General features: G+C 54.6%; 1 protein-coding gene and 1 pseudogene across 2 annotated transcripts; one reads left to right on the forward strand and one right to left on the reverse strand.

The window, feature by feature from the left end:
• The first annotated feature begins 1,855 nt into the window (after positions 1-1,855).
• SH3BP1 (SH3 domain binding protein 1) lies at positions 1,856-15,653 on the forward strand. Of its 2 annotated transcripts, none has more exons than XM_066358355.1 (18): positions 1,856-2,351; positions 3,516-3,558; positions 3,798-3,902; positions 5,084-5,160; positions 5,470-5,581; positions 5,669-5,745; positions 6,229-6,373; positions 6,795-6,863; positions 7,023-7,113; positions 7,551-7,696; positions 8,438-8,549; positions 8,887-8,968; positions 9,056-9,136; positions 10,717-10,833; positions 11,489-11,586; positions 11,910-12,069; positions 13,342-13,436; positions 14,822-15,653. In XM_066358355.1, the coding sequence occupies exons 1-18, from the start codon at positions 2,293-2,295 to the stop codon at positions 15,232-15,234; spliced, it is 2,082 nt and encodes a 693-aa protein (XP_066214452.1). In that variant the 5' UTR covers positions 1,856-2,292; the 3' UTR covers positions 15,235-15,653. The 2 variants fall into 2 exon arrangements, with proteins under 2 accessions (XP_066214452.1, XP_066214453.1); XM_066358356.1 differs by having other exon boundaries at positions 2,294-2,351; positions 3,516-3,589.
• LOC136390322 (U6 spliceosomal RNA) lies at positions 9,283-9,383 on the reverse strand (annotated as a pseudogene).
• Positions 15,654-16,814: the final 1,161 nt, after the last annotated feature.

Genomic DNA, 16,814 nt, shown 5'->3' on the forward strand with positions numbered 1-16,814 from the left:
CACAGCAGCAGCTTCACCCCAGGCCTATAGGAAAGAGCCAGGTGCCTTTTCGTGGAGACTCTTAAGTCTGACTGGACGGGAGCCTGGAGCTCAAGTGGCCTGATTATGGCTCAGGGTGTTTCCACAGCAGCAGCTGTACAGCCCACATGGACTGACCCTCCCCAGGCTGGAGCCAGGGCTCAGGCCTGGGCAAGTCTAGGAGGAAAAGAAGTAGAAGCCAGGCCTTACCCTCAGGGACCTTCAGAACAGCTGGGGAAGTGGACAAGTCCAGACTCACTATGGTCCAGGCTGCAGGCAAGGCTGAAACAGGATGGGGACACTATGTAGCCTGCAGAGTTCCCAGATGACAGGACAGTGGTAACCTGGTGTCCAGCTGCTGGCTTGGGAGTCTTCAGTTTCCCAATTCTGCACACAGTAGATGGTGCTTGTTGCAGAGACGGGGAACTGAGCCACCAAAAAGTTCAGGGTTCTGGCTCGTGAGGAAGGTGGAGAGGATAGGACTAGAACTCAGACATTGCTATACCAGCTCCACATTTTAAGAAGCCAAGTCTAGCCTGACCTGTGGTGGTGCAGTGGATAAAGCATTGACCTGGAACACTGAGGTTGCAGGTTAGAAACCCTGGGATTGCCTGGTCAAGGCACATATGGGAGTTGATGCTTCCTGTTCCTCCCCCCCCTTCTTTCTCCTCTCTAAAATGAATAAAAACCTTAAAAACAATTTTAAAAAAAGCCAGGTCTACACTGAATTCAGGTGTCTCCCTCTATGGAGGCATTCTTCAAGCCCTGTCCCCTCTCTAGAATCCCCTCCAGGGGCCTTCCAGTTGGGGGAAGGGAGGTGGGCAAGGGAACCTTGCCTGGAATCTCCTCATCCTGGCATGAGCTTTTAAAATCCAGCAGCCTCCCAACTTCTGGCCAGGATTCCAAGTGGGAGCCTCTGGCCCAAGTGGTGATAGCTGAGAGGACTCCCTTCTCTACCCCTCTGGGGCCAGTCTGGCTTTCCCTCTGGAGAGTGGAGAGGCAGCCATAGGCCAGCAAGTACCCACTATGAATGAGGTGCCATGCTGGGCACAGAAACAGATGCCTGAGGCCAAGTTCCTGCCCTAAAGAACTGCCCAGTCTGCCCACCCACATAGGTAGGTGCTCAAGTAATCCTCAAACTGAACAGAAACTCCAGCAGATCAAAGTACAGTGCATGTGGCAGGATTCTACCCTATGCCCCTCCCTCTAACCCCACCTCTGGAGGAAGGGGTCAGAGTAAGGAGAACCTACTGTTTCCCAAAGGCTCTCATCTTGTATTAATTAGCAGTATGGAGCACCTACTGTATGCCCAACTGTGTGCAGAACCAGAAATTACTACTGAGTTTGGAGGGACAGCAGCACCCACATTAATGCCTTACAGAAAGGAAGGGCAGGGACTGAGGAAGTTTGCCAAAAGGGGCTTTACAGATGGAGAAAAACTGTCGGTGCTGGGGCTGGGGGAGAGCAGGGTGTCATCTGGGAGTGTTTGCTGGAGCTGCAGGGTGGTGGACACCCTCCTTGAAAGGAGGGGGAGCATGAATGCTGGAGGAGTGGGCAGAGGTATCCCGTCTACTCTTGGTCAGACAGGGTGAGGACAGCTGGCCCATCAGGCCATTAGAACAAGTCATAAGTTCCAGGGACTTGTCCAAGGGCAGACAGCAGCAGGGTGGCCCCCGGAAGCCAAAGACCCCAGCCAATCATCAAGCAGGGTAGCAGGCCAGGAGAGCCTTTAGGGAGTCCAGGGCAGCATCCTTTGGATGGTGCCAGTATGGGTTAGGCCTTTCCTTGGCTTTGTCTCCTAAGCATGGAACCCTCTTTCCCCTTTGAGAGGGGTGTAAAGGTTATTTATACCCACGGCGGGCAGGCCGGTGGGTGGAGCAGGAACCTGGGGCAGGCACCGTGGCAGGAGCGGGCTTACCTGCTTCCCGCCACCGGGGCTGGGCGAGGCGGCCGGGGAGGAGCTGCGCACACTACCTGTGGATGGCCAGGCAGCCAACCGACCTACACTCTCCAGGACGGCCAGGGGCCGTGGGGAGCCCGGAAGACCAAGAGAGCGAGAACCCAAACTTGGAGAAAGGAGTGACCTGGGGGCCGGGGGCGGAGCCGGGAGCGGGGAGGCGGGAGCGAGCGCGAGCGGGAGTGCGCTGGCCCAGGAAGCGGAGAGCGCCGCCCACCCAACCCCGGCGAGAGAGCTGCGGGCAAAGGCAGGCTGGGCCGGGGGCTACCGGCCCTCGAGCCCCACCGTGACCCCGCAACCGCCAGCTCGCCCCCAAGATGATGAAGAGGCAGTTGCATCGCATGCGGCAGCTGGCCCACACGGGCAGCTTGGGACGGTGAGTGTCCACCCCGTCCCTTCGAGCCCCACGCTCACCCCTGCATGACCCGAGGGAAGGTGGAGTGGGGGAGGCTGGGGATAGCTAGACAGCCACCCCCTGACTAACCAGAGTCCTGCCACTCTTCCTCCCTTCTGAATCTTCCAGCCAGAAATAGAAGGAAAAGCGCTGGCTTTTGGGTGAAGGGGCACCCCCACCCCTGATAAGAGGGGGTGCAGGTAGCATCAAGGATTCTGAATCTTCTCTGCCTTCATAGGCCTCAGAGTGAACGCTCCTTCCTCGCCTCACTTGTCCCTTCTGTACAATGGGGACAGTTAACCATTTCTGGTTGTCTTGGAGGGGGGGCAGTCCGGGGCCCCAGACTTTGGGGGAGGGGAGGAGACTGGGTCCTGGCGTGGTGGGAGGGGCCTGTTACCTTCCGGCTGTGTGCCCCTCTTCCCCCAGCTCCGAGGTCTGCTTCTGTGTCTTGCTTCTGCTTTCCCATCCCCAGGTGGAAACATCCTCAGGCCTCCCTGTTCCCACCCCCAGGGCCTGAGCTGGTGGAGGAGGCCGGAAGTTTGGGGAGCTCCGGGAGCCTGTCTTCTCTCCTCTTCCCCCTGCTTTGGGTGTTTCCCATCTCTGGGCTCAAGGGAGAGTGACCCGGTATCCAGAGACCTGGTTCTAGTCTCACACTGTTTGGGCCTGGGCAGTCAGACTACCTTTCTCTGGACTTGTGTCTACATGTGTCCCAGGAAAGGGGCCCAGGGCCTGCCCCCACTACAGTCCAGAGTCCTGTGTGACTGACAGCCCCAGAGTCTGAGCTCACACACTTCCCGTTCTTGGGGCCAGCCCAGGCCTCCTCTCTTCAGGTCGACAGAAAAGAGAGGCTGGGCCCTGGGGTGACTCCCCCAGTCTCTCCTTTGGTTGTATCCACCCTCTCTCGGAACTCAGCTCTGGGTGGAGGAGGAAAAACCATGTATCCTATTGCCATCCCCATGGAATGTGCTCAGACTGGGATGAGGCAGGCAGGCCACCCAGGGCGGGCCCCAACTGGGAGGGGTACTGGAAGCACCTGGGGTTCAGGTGCCCTGTTGGAGGTGGGGGGTGGCAAGGGGTTTCCTAACCTGGACCAGCTCAGCAGAAGCTCTCTCTCTCCCTCCTTCACTCCCCCCCCCCCCCCCGCAGCACCCCGGAGACTGCCGAGTTCCTGGGTGAGGACCTCCAGCAGGTACATGCCTGGGCCAGCTGCTGGTGGCAAGGCAGGTCTATGCAGGCTGTCAACAGAGGGCCGGGTGGGGATGCCAGTTGGGGGCCTCAGTTGAGTCATTCCCCAGGCTGTTGGCCATTGGGTCCCCAGGAAGAGGGAAGACAAAGGTGGTTCCTGCTCTGGGGAAAAACAAAGCAGTGGGGAGGGGGGACAACAACCTTCCAGGATCCATAACTACCCCTCCCCGTGTCCCCTCTCAGGTGGAGCAGCGGCTGGAGCCAGCCAAGCGAGCAGCCCAAAATGTCCATAAGCGACTGCAAGCCTGTTTGCAGGGCCAAAGCGGGGCAGATATGGATAAGCGGGTGGTGAGTGGGGGTCCTAGGGTGGAGTGGGCCTGGCCAGGACACTTCTGTCTAATGGGGGAGTAAGGGAATGAGGGTGGGCTGGGTTCTTCTCCCTGCCAGTCTGAGCCTCTGGCCCCAAGGGGATAAACACTGCTCTGCCCCAAGGCCCTCCGGCACCCCACACATGAGGCCCTATGTCTTCCCCATCCTGTTCTTGTTCCTGCCCCCTTCTGCACCAATCATCTGAGCTAAGGCCAGTCCTCTGACTGCACCTGAACATCTCTGTCCAATCACCCCTTAGAATAGAGTTGGCCCTCTCAACTAGGGTGGTCTCTGAGGGCTTCTTGAAGGAATTGGCATTTGAGCCAGATTTTGAGTCCTGCTCACTGGTATTAATCAACAATCAGCACTTACAGACTGTTAGTCTGTTGCTAAGATGTGTCACAGTGCGTTGCCCCACTCAGTGCTGACAGCAATGTGGGGAGGCGGCTGCCTTCTTTAGCACTGGTACAGCTGAGGAAAGAGAGACTTAAGAGAGGTAGAGTGACTCACTCAGTGTCACACAAGCTAGTAAGTGGCAGATTTGAAGCGAGACCCATCTGACCAAAGCTGGTGCTCTCTGTAACTCTAGGTGGGAATGGGTCGGGCATATTTTGGAACCAGTCAACAATTCAGTGTGGCCAGACCTCTGGGGGAAAGGAGCTATAGGTGCCCTGGAAGGTTTGAGGCTCACAGCCGCTGTATCAGACACATGCGCCCTGGGGCTGGGGAGAGGCCACTCTGATTCCCAGCTCCTCCATTCTTCCTCCAGCTGTGTGACCTTGGCACACTCCATGCCCTTTGTTCTTAGGTTTCTAGTCTGTATTGGGATTTGATCATTCCTTCTACCCCAGTAAAGTGGTTTCTGGAAGCAGGAAAAGGACATCTTGGGTTCCAGGTGCCCTGTTGGGGGGGCAGCAGCAAGGGCCCCCAACATGGTCAGAGCTTTTACATGGTCTCAAGGAAAGGTCACCCTTACCATGCCTTGTCATTATCCTACTTCCACTCTCACCCGTGACTGTGACCCTCCTGGGTTCCCTCCCCTGTTCATGCCCAGTGCCTTGGTGAGGTTCTGCCCCCAAGAGACACATGAGCAGGTGAAGGGAGGCCCAGCAGGCAAGCACAGGCACTTATGCTCACAGCTGGCCCTGCCTTCCCTGCAGAAAAAACTTCCCCTCATGGCTCTGTCCACCACGATGGCCGAGAGCTTCAAGGAGCTGGACCCTGATTCCAGCATGGGGTGAGCACAGACAGGGGCCTTAGCCTTCATCTGGAGAGGCCAAGGAGGGATCTGGGGTCAGAGGGGGTACAGGCCAGGGAGGGCAGCCACACTGGAAAGATGACCAGGCAGGCTGGGGGCAGTGTCTGGGCTGGGGACAGGGTCCAGGTCAGTGAGGGCAGCCAGGCCTGGGAGGGTGTCGGGCTCAGTGAGGATGAAGGACAGCTAGAAGGGGCAGGAGGTGGTGGGGAGAGAGGAAGCCCCAGCTTCCGAATCAAGGCAAGGGGCTGGGCTGTAGGAGCCTGGGTCCACTGGGTGCTATGTCCACAGGAAGGCCTTGGAGATGAGCTGCGCCATTCAGAACCAGCTGGCTCGCATCCTAGCTGAGTTTGAGATGACCTTGGAGAAGGATGTCCTGCAGCCGCTCAGCAGGCTGAGCGAGGTGACCTTACCCTACCCCCAGCTTCCCCAGTCTCTAGCCCCCAGCTCCCCAGCCCACTCATCCCCTCCCTCCCATGCCTGCCCCTAGGAGGAGCTGCCAGCCATCCTCAAGCACAAGAAAAGCCTGCAGAAGCTGGTATCCGACTGGAATACCCTCAAGAGCAGGTGGGAACCACAGCATTGGGGTGGGGTCCATACCTAGATCAGCCCATAGGGGTGGCCGCATAGCTTCAAGGCCCTTCCTACAATAGGACACCGCAGGGCCCACTGGGTACAGAGTGTGTATTTGTACACACATCTGGCCCTTAGGAATGCACATGGTTATGTTACATGTGAAGGTGTCTCTGTGCATGTGTGTGTGTACCTGCTCGTGCCAGCTAGGGGTGACCTCACAGCCTAAGATAACCCTAAATAATCCTCCAAGATCCCTGATGGAAGACTGCAACCCTGTACTCTGGAGTGGGTGGTTGTGACCACCAAGTCTACCACCAGGTGGCGCCCCCAAGCACTCACGGCCCAGGCCCAGTGGAGCTCTAGGATTTGCAGCTATAAATCCCGGAATCCTGTGTGGTTAGGCATCTGGAGAGGACACTTGGCTCCGGACATGCAATGGGGACAGTGACGAGCCCACCTTATAATCATCCCCAGGCTCAGCCAGGCAGCTAAGAACTCAGGCAGCGGTCACAGCCTAGGTGGCGGCCCAGGCAGTTACAGCCATACCACCACAGCCAACAAAGTGGAGACGCTGAAGGAAGAGGAGGAGGAGCTGAAGAGGAAGGTGGAGCAGTGCAAGGTGAGGGGGCACTTGGGGTTACCTGGATGTGTGGGGGTGGCAAGGGTAGGCATTGTCCTCATTTCACAGATAAGGAAACAAGCTCATAGAGGTGATGAGACTTGTCAGGGCCACATAAGTAGGAAGCAGCAGAGTTGGGGCTCGCTGGGTCTTGGAGTGTTTGCTAGGCGAGTTAATGAATGAATGGTGCATGACACAAGGCACTGTGCTAAGAGTGTAGGGAGATGGCGGTGAGGACTAGAAGCTGTAAAAGCTCCTCAGAAGTTCAAGGGGTTTCCAGTGAGCTGTCCCCAAGTACAAACCTTGGCAGAGAGAGGAGAACTGGCATACAGTTTGCGCCAGTTACTAACTCCTCTGAGCCTCAGCTTACCCTCTGGGCCCTAGCCTTGCTGATATAAGCCCTCCCCTCTCTGTCCCCAAGGATGAGTATTTGGCCGACCTGTACCACTTTGCCACCAAGGAGGACACATATGCCAACTATTTTATAAACGTGAGTCCAAGACTGGTCTCCAGCCATCCAGAGCTCAGGGGTAGATACCAGAGCCAGGGGGTCTCTGTGAGATGGTGGGAGGGAAGGATCTGCTCTTATAGACCTGGAGGGAGGCTCAGTACCCTGATTTCCCCTGGGGGTGCCCCTTTACCCTCACAGCTCATGGAGATTCAGGCTGATTACCATCGCAAGTCTCTGAGCTCACTGGACACAGCCCTGGCTGAGCTGAAGGAGAACCACGGCCAAGCAGGTGGGGACACAGATGGGCCATGACCCCACACTCCTGACCCCCACATGCTCAGGCATGTTAAGAAGCTTGAACTCTATCCTGAAAGGCAATAGGGAGCCACACATGAGTTCTGAGCAGGGGAGGGCTCGATTAGATTTGTGGTAGAAAGATTGTGCTGGCTGCTGCATGGAGGATGGAATGGGAGCGGGGACAGAACTGGAGCCAGGAGACCTGTTAGGAGGCAGAAGGGAAGAGGTGGTGGCCGGACTGGGGTGGAAGCAGTGGAAGTGATCAGATTTGAGAGATGTGTTGGATGATTTCAGGATGTGTGGCATGGATGGTCAGGTGGGGGTGGTACTGTTAGCCAAAGCAATAGTCATTTGAGGATATCTGGGGGGTGCCCCTGGCTTTCCACAAGTGGGAGTAACCTGGGCCACTGATCTGTCTCATCCCTACAGACCCCTCCCCCTCGATGACGGCCGCCCCCTTCTCCAGGGTGTATGGGGTGTCACTGGGAGCTCACCTGCAAGAGCTGGGCCGGGACATTGCCCTGCCCATTGAAGCCTGTGTCCTGATGTTGCTTTCTGAGGGCGTGAAGGAAGAGGTGGGACCCACTGGGGCAGGTGGGGTGGGAGCACTGGGGCCCTCAGTCGTCCCAGACTTCCCCCATGCTGCCTGTACTGTTCCCATAATCCCACCCTTCAAGCACTAGTCCCAGGAGAAGGCACAGCCTCGTGTTGCTACAGTGCTACCACCTCCACTTGGTGATGTTCCCGTGGGCCAGGCGCTTGTGCTGTAAGCCCTTTGCATTGAGGAATTTAATTGTCCATTGAATTACCCCAGTAACCTTTGGAGGGAGCCCTGTTGCTCCTTTCACAAGGGGAGATGGAGATCAAGAGGTAGACATGCTCAGTGGCCCATGAGAAGGTGCCGATGAAGTCAGGGACTCAGGTGCAGTCACTGCTGCACACTGCCCTCATCCATGCTTTGTGCCTCAGTGTTGCTAGTCCATTGGCTCCTTTCTTGAGGACAGACCCTTAGGAGGTAAAACTACTCAAAAGACTGAGGCTCCCACAATCCTTCAGGGCTCCCTTTCTCCCTTCTACTCCTAACCAGATGCTTCTTTTCCTGCTCTTCCCAGCCCCTCCCAGACTTCCCCCTTTGCCCAGAATCCAAGACTTGATGATTTGAGAGGATCCATGGGCACTGGTGCCCACTCTGTCTGCCAGAGTGGGGGTGCAGCCAGCCACCTACCTCAAGCCAGGAGTGAGGCAGGGTAGTCCGACCAGGGTGTCCTGTCCCAGCCACCCCTCCATGACCCCACCTGGTCCTTCTCACACCCCAGGGCCTCTTCCGCCTCACTGCTGGGGCCTCAGTGCTGAAGCGCCTCAAGCAGACAATGGCCTCGGACCCGTGCAGCCTGCAGGAGTTCTGCTCTGATCCCCACGCCATGGCAGGTACCCACTACAAGGAGCCCTGAGTGGGGCGTCCTCCAAATCCCTTCACCAGATACCTGAATGATCCCATAATAGTTTGGTTCAAGGCCTGGTAATCTGCTGAGGAGACATAGGGGTCCTTAAAGTAGGGTTTGTGTTGACTCTCCTGAAATGTACGTATGCTTTTCTGAGAAAGACCACTAGTCTTTATTCTGTTTAAAGGCCCCATGGCCCAAGAAAGGATAGACCTAGATGTGTTAGTGTGAACAGGGCCTAACGAATCCTAACAGATGGAGAGAGCTGGGTACTGGGGTGAAGGTGGAGGCTTGGCTGTGACTGAGCTACACCACCACTTCAGGCGCCCTCAAGTCCTACCTGCGGGAGCTGCCGGAGCCCCTCATGACCTTTGACCTCTATGACGACTGGCTGAGGGCAGCCAGGTGAGGTTGGGTGTAGAGGTCCTGGGGGAGAGGAGGCTGTAGAGGTGCTACCCTCAGCTGGTTCACCAGGTCTGTCCCCCTCCCCAGCCTTAAGGAGCCCGGAGCCCGGCTGGAGGCCCTCCAAGAGGTATGCAGTCGCCTGCCGCAGGAGAACTTCGGTAACCTCAGGTGAGCCCCACGCTGGCCCAGGCCTCCGCGGAGCCAGGCCCTGCTGAGATTCTGGGGCCTGGGTTTCAGTCCTTCCTCCTTGTCCTGAGCAATATTTCAGATGTACATCTTAGGTGTACTGGTCATATATTTTTAAATTATATTTTTAAAATATGGAACACTTCAAAATTTGCATGTCGTCTTTGCACAGGGGCCATGCTAAGCTGTGTCATTCAAATTTTCGTATATGTGCTGCCAAAACAAGCATTGTACTAGTCATGGGTTTTTTTCTTTTAAATATTTATCTATTGACTGGAGAGAAAGGGAGAAGGAGAGACAGGAACATCGATCTGTTCCTGAATATGCCCTGACTGGTGATTGAACCGGCAACCTTTGCACAAACCCAGACAAAGCTCTAATCAGCCGAGCTATCCAGCCAGGGCACTAGTCATATTTTTACTAGACATTGAATTAAACATGTATCTTGAACCTTGAAAGCTACACTATCAGCCTGACTACGCTATGGTGCTGTGGATAAAGCCTGGAACATTGAGGTCACCGATTCAAAATTCAGGGCTTACCTGGTCAGGGCACATATGGGAATTGAGGCTTCCTGCTCCTTCCCCCCTTCTCTCTCTCTCACTCGCTGTCTCTCTCCCCCTCTCTCTCCTCTCTAAAATGAGTAAAGTCTAAGAAAAGAAGTTACACCACCTGGTTTCAAATCCCACCTCTGTCATTGCATGGTCCCAAGCAGGTAAATTGACCTCTCTGTACCTAGGCTGGAAAATGCAGAGCATTAACAGTCCCTCCCACCTGAACTGTGGTGGTGCAGTGGGTAGAGCATTCAACCTGGAATGCCAAGGTCACCAGTTCAAATCCCTGGCCTTGCCACTCCAGACACATATGGGAAGCAACTACTATGAGTTGATGCCTCTCCCCCCCCCCCACCCCATTTCTCTTTGTCTCTCTCCTCTCTAAAAATCAATAAATAAAATCTTTAAAAAAAAATCCCTACCCTGTAAACTTAGCTCAGTGCCTGACACAGAGGTGGCACTCAATAGGTCAGCTAATTTAGTACAATTTTTTTTTACGATTTTATTTTTATTTTTTTTATTTTTTTACAGAGACAGAGAGTGAGTCAGAAAGAGGGATAGACAGGGACAGACAGACAGGAACGGAGAGAGATGAGAAGCATCAATCATTAGTTTTTCATTGCGCGTTGCAACACCTTAGTTGTTCATTGATTGCTTTCTCATATGTGCCTTGACCGCGGGCCTTCAGCAGACCGAGTAACCCCTTGCTGGAGCCAGCGACCTTGGGTTCAAGCTGGTGGGCTTTTTGCTCAAACCAGATGAGCCTGCGCTCAAGCTGGCGACCTCAGGGTCTCGAACCTGGGTCCTCTGCATTCCAGTCTGACGCTCTATCCACTGCACCACCGCCTGGTCAGGCTAATTTAGTACAATTTTTAAAACTAGCCCATGTGCTGTCTCGGCCACACTTTGGAAAACCCAGCCTAGGAAAGTCTCTGGTCTGGGGGCTGCTGATGGATGTCTGTGGCCTGATGCTGTGCCCCTAGCCAAGCCCACCTCCCGCCTTCCCAGGTACCTAATGAAGTTCCTGGCACGTCTGGCCGAGGAGCAGGAGGTGAACAAGATGACACCCAGCAACATCGCCATCGTCCTGGGGCCCAACCTGCTGTGGCCCCCTGAGAAAGAAGGGTGAGGAGCACGGGTGGGGGAAAGGTGGCAGTTCCCACCCCAACTCTGTTGTCTTTCTCCTGGGCCTCGGTTTCCTCATCCTTAGAATGAGTTGAGCAGCTCATATTCTCAAGGCTGAAGGACAGCCCAAAGGGATCCTGGACCCCTGAGGGCTCTGGAGAGAGCACTCTGAGTAATGGTAGCTATGGGCTGCTTGGCAGGCTGGCTACCCAAGATCTGGTTCTAGCCCCACCTCCACCAGAGACAGCCTTAGGAAGTCACTCTCTCAACCTCCATTTCCTTGTCTGTAAATTAGAAATTATGCAAGGTCTGAGGATTTTTACTTTGGGAATTAAGTGAGATAACAAAAGGAGAAATGCCTTATAAACTGTAAAGTGCTGTCATCTGTGAAGGGTCGTCATTCACCTGGCTATGGATGGCAAAAGGACACCATCCATTTGCCGAATACAGTTCTTTGGTAGAGGCTACCTAGGTCCAAGAACTGTGAGGACAGGAGCCATGACCAGCTGCTGATGCCTGTCGTGTGTGAGCGACATGTTTGCTATCCACGGTGTCTGTGAGCTTTTAAGAACAGGGACTTGATGTGACTGAGTGATTGTTGGGGCCACTTAGACTTTGCTAAATGATAACTCACTGTCACTTCCTTTTGTCCCAGGGACCAGGCCCAGCTGGATGCAGCCTCAGTGTCATCCATCCAGGTGGTGGGTGTGGTGGAGGCTCTGATACAAAATGCAGACACCCTCTTCCCTGGAGGTGAGACTCCTACCCATGTACACATGCCCCTTTGTGCCCTCTGTGCCCAACTTGGTACCCACCAGACTAGCTTCAGTCCCTGGCCGCCCATTACACACCCCATGAGGCCTGGATAAAATTGCTTCTCCACTCTGAGGCTCAATTTCTCATCTGTAAAATGGGGATGCTGCTGCCTGCTTTAAGGGATGTTGTGGGGCTTCTGTGGGAGGGGAAGGCAAAACATGGTCCAGGGTCAGGGAAAAGGGAAAGCGGTCCTGGCGCTGGCTGAGAAGGGGGGCTGGCAGACACTCTGAAAGCCAAGGCCCACTCCCTTCTGCCTGCAGACATCAACTTCAACGTGTCAGGCCTGTTCCCAGCCCTTGCGCCCCAGGACACTGTCAGCAACAAACCAACCTCTGAGGAGCTTCCAGCCATTGCCGTGCCCACCCCAGCTGCTGCCCCAGCCCCAGCCCCTACGCCAGCCTCAGTGGCTACCAAGGAAAGGTAAGGACTCACAGATACAAATGGCCCCTGTCCTGACCCCAGGGTGCCCAGCCTGAGGCACCATCTCTCAGGGCTTCCAGCAGCATTTTAGGAAATGTAATTGTTGTATTTTCACCCAAAATACCAGGTTTCCCAGTTTGGAGTGGGTGAGGTAGAAGCTCTGAGGTAAAATTCCTCCCAGCGTCTGACGTATTTCTTTGCTTGTTGTGTGGCTATTCACTGAGCACCTACTATGTGCTGGGTGCTGTTTCAGATCCCAAGGATGTAGGGAACTAGAAAGCTGAACATGTTGGAATTTGTAAATACCTTTCAGTCTTCCCTTTGATCCTTGAAATCTGGAAAGGCTGCGTGTACCATGGTGCCTCCATACCGAGCAGGTATTGTTCAGTAGTCACAGACTGCTGGGGCCCAAACCATGAATTTCCTCAGGTGAGCAAGATAGACAAATGCTGCCGTAGAGCTTGTATTCCAGGGGCAGGGAGAGAGAATCAACAAGTACACCAAAAAAAGGGAACATCAGCAGGGGTGCGTGATTTAAAGCAGTGGTTCCCAACCTTTTTTGGGCCATGGACCGGTTTAATGTCAGAAAATATTTTCACGGACCGGCCTTTAGGGTGGGACAGATAAATGTTATCACGTGACCGAGACAAGCGTCAAGAGTGAGTCTTAGACAGATGTAACAGAGGAATCTGGTCATTTTTAAAAATAAAACATCATTCAGACTTAAATATAAATAAAACGGAAATAATGTAAGTTATTTATTCTTGTAAGTTATTTATTCTTTCTCTGCGGACCGGTACTAAATGGCCCGGGGGTTGGGGACCACTGATTTAAAGGAGAATAGAGCAGGGTAGGAGACTGAGGGAAGTGCTTCCAACATGGGTCAGGAAAGGCCTCCTGAGGAGGAGCCAACTGAGCAGAGACCTGGAGGAAGGCAGGAAGCCTTCTCTGCTTCTTGTCCACTCTGGCTTCTAGTGGCTGGGCCATCCCATTAAAGTCACAAGGAAGCTGAGAAGGGAGGTCCTGCACTCTAACTTCCTTTCCTGCCCCGCAGTGGACCACGGACACTGTCACAGCAGCCAGAGACTCGGTGGATGCAAACCCTGACCAATGCCAGAAGTGTCTTGGGGGCAGGGGGCAGCCTGGGGACAGATCCCAGGCCCGGCCACCAGGTGGAGGACCCAAACTCAGCCTGTTGGCTGGAGGTCTCCCCAAGACTACAGAAGACATCTGAGAAATGGTCAACCTTGCCCTGACCCTCTCCTCTTACAGGACAGAGTCTGAGGCACCCCCCAGACCGGCCTCCCCCAAGGTCAGCAGGAGCTCCCCGGAGGCAGCCACCCCAGCAGAGGACATGGCTCGGAGGAGTGAGTTGGCCAACAGAGGGTGGGTGGGGGTGGGCAATCTAGATCTTCTCATGTTTCCAGGCAGCCGGGAAGGCCAGGAATCCAGGGGTTAAAAGCCAGGTCAGCAGCCAAACACTCTGGGTTCAAAGTCCAGCTCTGTGACCTTGAGCAGGTGACTTCACCTCTCTGCACCTCAGCTCCCACCTCTGCATAATGACTGCATGGACAATGGACAATGACCGCACCTACCTTGTAGAACTGTTTGGACAATTAAATGGTGCTGCCTGGCTCACACAGTAAATGCCTGAGAAGGGTCAGCTATCCTGAGCGTGGGGAGCAGTGGGCTCCAGTTCCTCAAAAAGCCCAAGGTCACAAAGTGAGGAGGGAGGACAGTTCCAAGGGCAGTGGGGGAGGAGAGACCTGGGGGGATTCTTCTGAACCCTTTGGTGCACTCACCTGTTGAGTTGGGCGAAAGCCAGGCAGGTAAGAAAGCCAAGGGTTCAGGTACAAAAGTTTGCCCGGGTGACTAGGACTGTTGGGAGGCCCCACCCAGCCCAGGAGGCTCTAGAGTTTTCCACCTGGGTGTACAGTGTAGAGCCAGGCTAGATGGAGCAGCTGCAGGAGCCTCTTGACAGCAGGAGCTGGTGGCTGGCACAGGAACCTTCCTGCAGGAGGTGGGCGACTAGCCACCTTTCCTGGATGGGGGGCAAGTGAGATACTTGCTCACTTGCGCACAAGTTGAGGGACTGTCACTGCATCACTTGAGCTGGTCCTCACAGCAGCCCTAGGAGGTTGAGGCGTTCATCCCATCTTACCAATGAGGAAACTGAGGCCCCAGGAGCAGATGATTCGCACAGTGGGTAGAGGCAGAGCTAGGACCAGAGTCCGGACCTCCTGGCCCCATCTAGCCCTCCAGCTGCCTCTGGACATCAGAACTGTGCAGTGGGATCTTCAAGCTGGGGTGGGGTAGTTCTGGTGGGCTTGTGAGAAGAGGGGAGCAAGACCCACATGTCAGGGGAACAGGTAGCATTTCTAAACAGGAGTATGCTGAACACCTGCTCCTCATCCAGCACTGCGCTAGCCAGCCGCACACAAGATGGCCACACTTAGTTTATGTTCTAATAGGGGAGACAAGTAATTCCAAAGCAAAATAAAAACTGGCAAGATCATTTCAGAGGACAGAGTCCTGTAAAGAAAGCGGAACTGGAAAATGTGACAGGGCGGGGGAATACTCTAGCTGGTGGGGGGGACAGACAGCTAGGGAGGCCTGAGTAATGAGGAGCCAGCCGTGGAAACAGTTCTCGGCAGAAGGAACAGCAGATGCCAAGCTCCTGAAATGGGATCGAGCTCGGTGGGTTTGCCACAGGCGATATGGACACCTTACTGCCCTTTTCCTTCCTCTACAGCCAAGCGCCCAGCACCAGCCCGGCCCACCATGCCGCCCCCCCAGGTCTCCAGCACCCGTTGCTCCCCTCCAGCTCCACCCCTGCCCCCTGGCTCTGGCAGCCCCGTGACCCCCCGGGCTCTGCCCCGCCGTCTGGTTGGTAGCAGCCTCCGGGCCCCCACAGTGCCACCCCCATTGCCCCCCATTCCACCCCAACCTGCCCGGCGCCAGAGCCGGCGTTCGCCAGCCTCCCCCAGCCAGACCTCCCCAGGTCCGGCCTCCCCCAGCCCTGTCTCTCTGAGCATGCCTACGCAGGTGGACCTGGGGGTGGCCACAGAGGATGGAGGGACCCCTGAGGCCGTAGGCAGGACCCCAACTCCCACAGCTGTGCCCCCTCAGCCCCGGCCCAGGAGCCTTGCCTCAGAGACTGAATGAACTGGTGGCTCCTCCCTAACAGCCCTCAGTGTCCCCTCCCTCCTATCTTGTCCTCCCAGGACACAGCCCTCACCCCTCCCAAGGAGTGGGGACCCACTTTGCCTTCAAGTGCCTTGGTGCCTGCTGGGTCAGCCTCCATGGCAAGGAGGACTCAGGACAGTCCTCCACTTCCAGTCCTTTTCCTCTTGGACTCACCCAGGGCTTGGGGGGCTCAACCAACTCCCCACTCTGACAAGGTCCCAGGGGTGCCACCAGAAGGAAGGAGATCTTGATTGCTCCTACAGGACTTTGATGTTTCTCTTGCCAACGTATTTTTTTTGTAAGGCAGGTAAATAAATTATTTTGGACGAAACTGGAGCAGCTACCCAAAAGATAGCTTTATTTTCTGTACTCGAAATAAAGGGGGAAAATTGCCTGTTCTTTGCCTTCTCTCCTTTTTCCTGTCCGAAATAACAGCAGAAGTTTTTAAGCCCTTACTCTAGGCAAGTGGTTGGCAAACCACAGCTTGCGAGCCACATGCGGCTCTTTGGCCCCTTGAGTGCGGCTCTTCACAAAATACCACGAGCCAGCGCGCAGGTATGCGCGGGGGTATCGTAGGTTGGCCAGCAAACGGGAGATGCAGCACGGGGAAGGCATGCGATTAATGAACGAGTTGAGTGAGCCAGTCAGTCAGCAGTCTCGTGCAGTGGTTAGTGCTAGTCACGTCCGCAAATCGCGTGGGTGACAAAAGTACCTACTTGAAGCATAAAGAAATATTGGAGAAAGCCTGACCAGGCAGTGGATAGAGCTTCGGACTGGGATGCGGAAGACCCAGGTTCAAGACCCCGAGGTCACCAGCTTGAGCACGGGCTCATCTGGTTTGAGCAAGGCTCACCAGCTTGGACCCAAGGTCGTTGGCTCGAGCAAGGGGTTGCTCTGTCTGCTGAAGGCCCGCAGTCAAGGCACATATGTGAAAGCAATCAATGAACAACTAAGGTGTCACAACAAAAAAACTGATAATTGATGTTTCTCATCTCTCTCCGTTCCTATCTGTCTGTCCCTATCTATCCCTCTCTCTGACTCTCTGTCTCCATTTAAAAAAATTAAAAATAAAGAAATATTGGAGAAAAACAAATGTAAACTTAGTTCACAGCACAAGTGGTCTGCTTTGAAAGACCTGGAGAAGGAAGGTATGTTGATTTTTAACACCTGGAATAGTATTCCTGACTCGTATAATCAGCTGAAAAAACTAGCATTTGCTGTTCTTTCCTTATTCGGGTCTACATATTCATGCGAACAATCATTTTCAAGCATGAACCTTATCAAGAGTAAATTGAGCCTGACCTGTGGTGGCGCAGTGGATAAAGCGTCGACCTGGAAATGCTGACATCACCGGTTCGAAACCCTGGGCTTGCCTGGTCAAGGCACATGTGGGAGTTGATGCTTCCAGCTCCTCCCCCCTTCTCTCTCTCTGTCTCTCTCTCCTCTCTGCCTCTCCTCTCTAAAATGAATAAATAAAATTAAAAAAAAGAATCACACACACTTGCAAAATAAAACTTAAAAAAAAAAAAAAGTAAATTGAGAAGTTGTCTTATTGATGA

Source organism: Saccopteryx leptura, chromosome 1, assembly GCF_036850995.1.
Source record: "Saccopteryx leptura isolate mSacLep1 chromosome 1, mSacLep1_pri_phased_curated, whole genome shotgun sequence".
Classification (NCBI taxonomy): domain Eukaryota; kingdom Metazoa; phylum Chordata; class Mammalia; order Chiroptera; family Emballonuridae; genus Saccopteryx; species Saccopteryx leptura.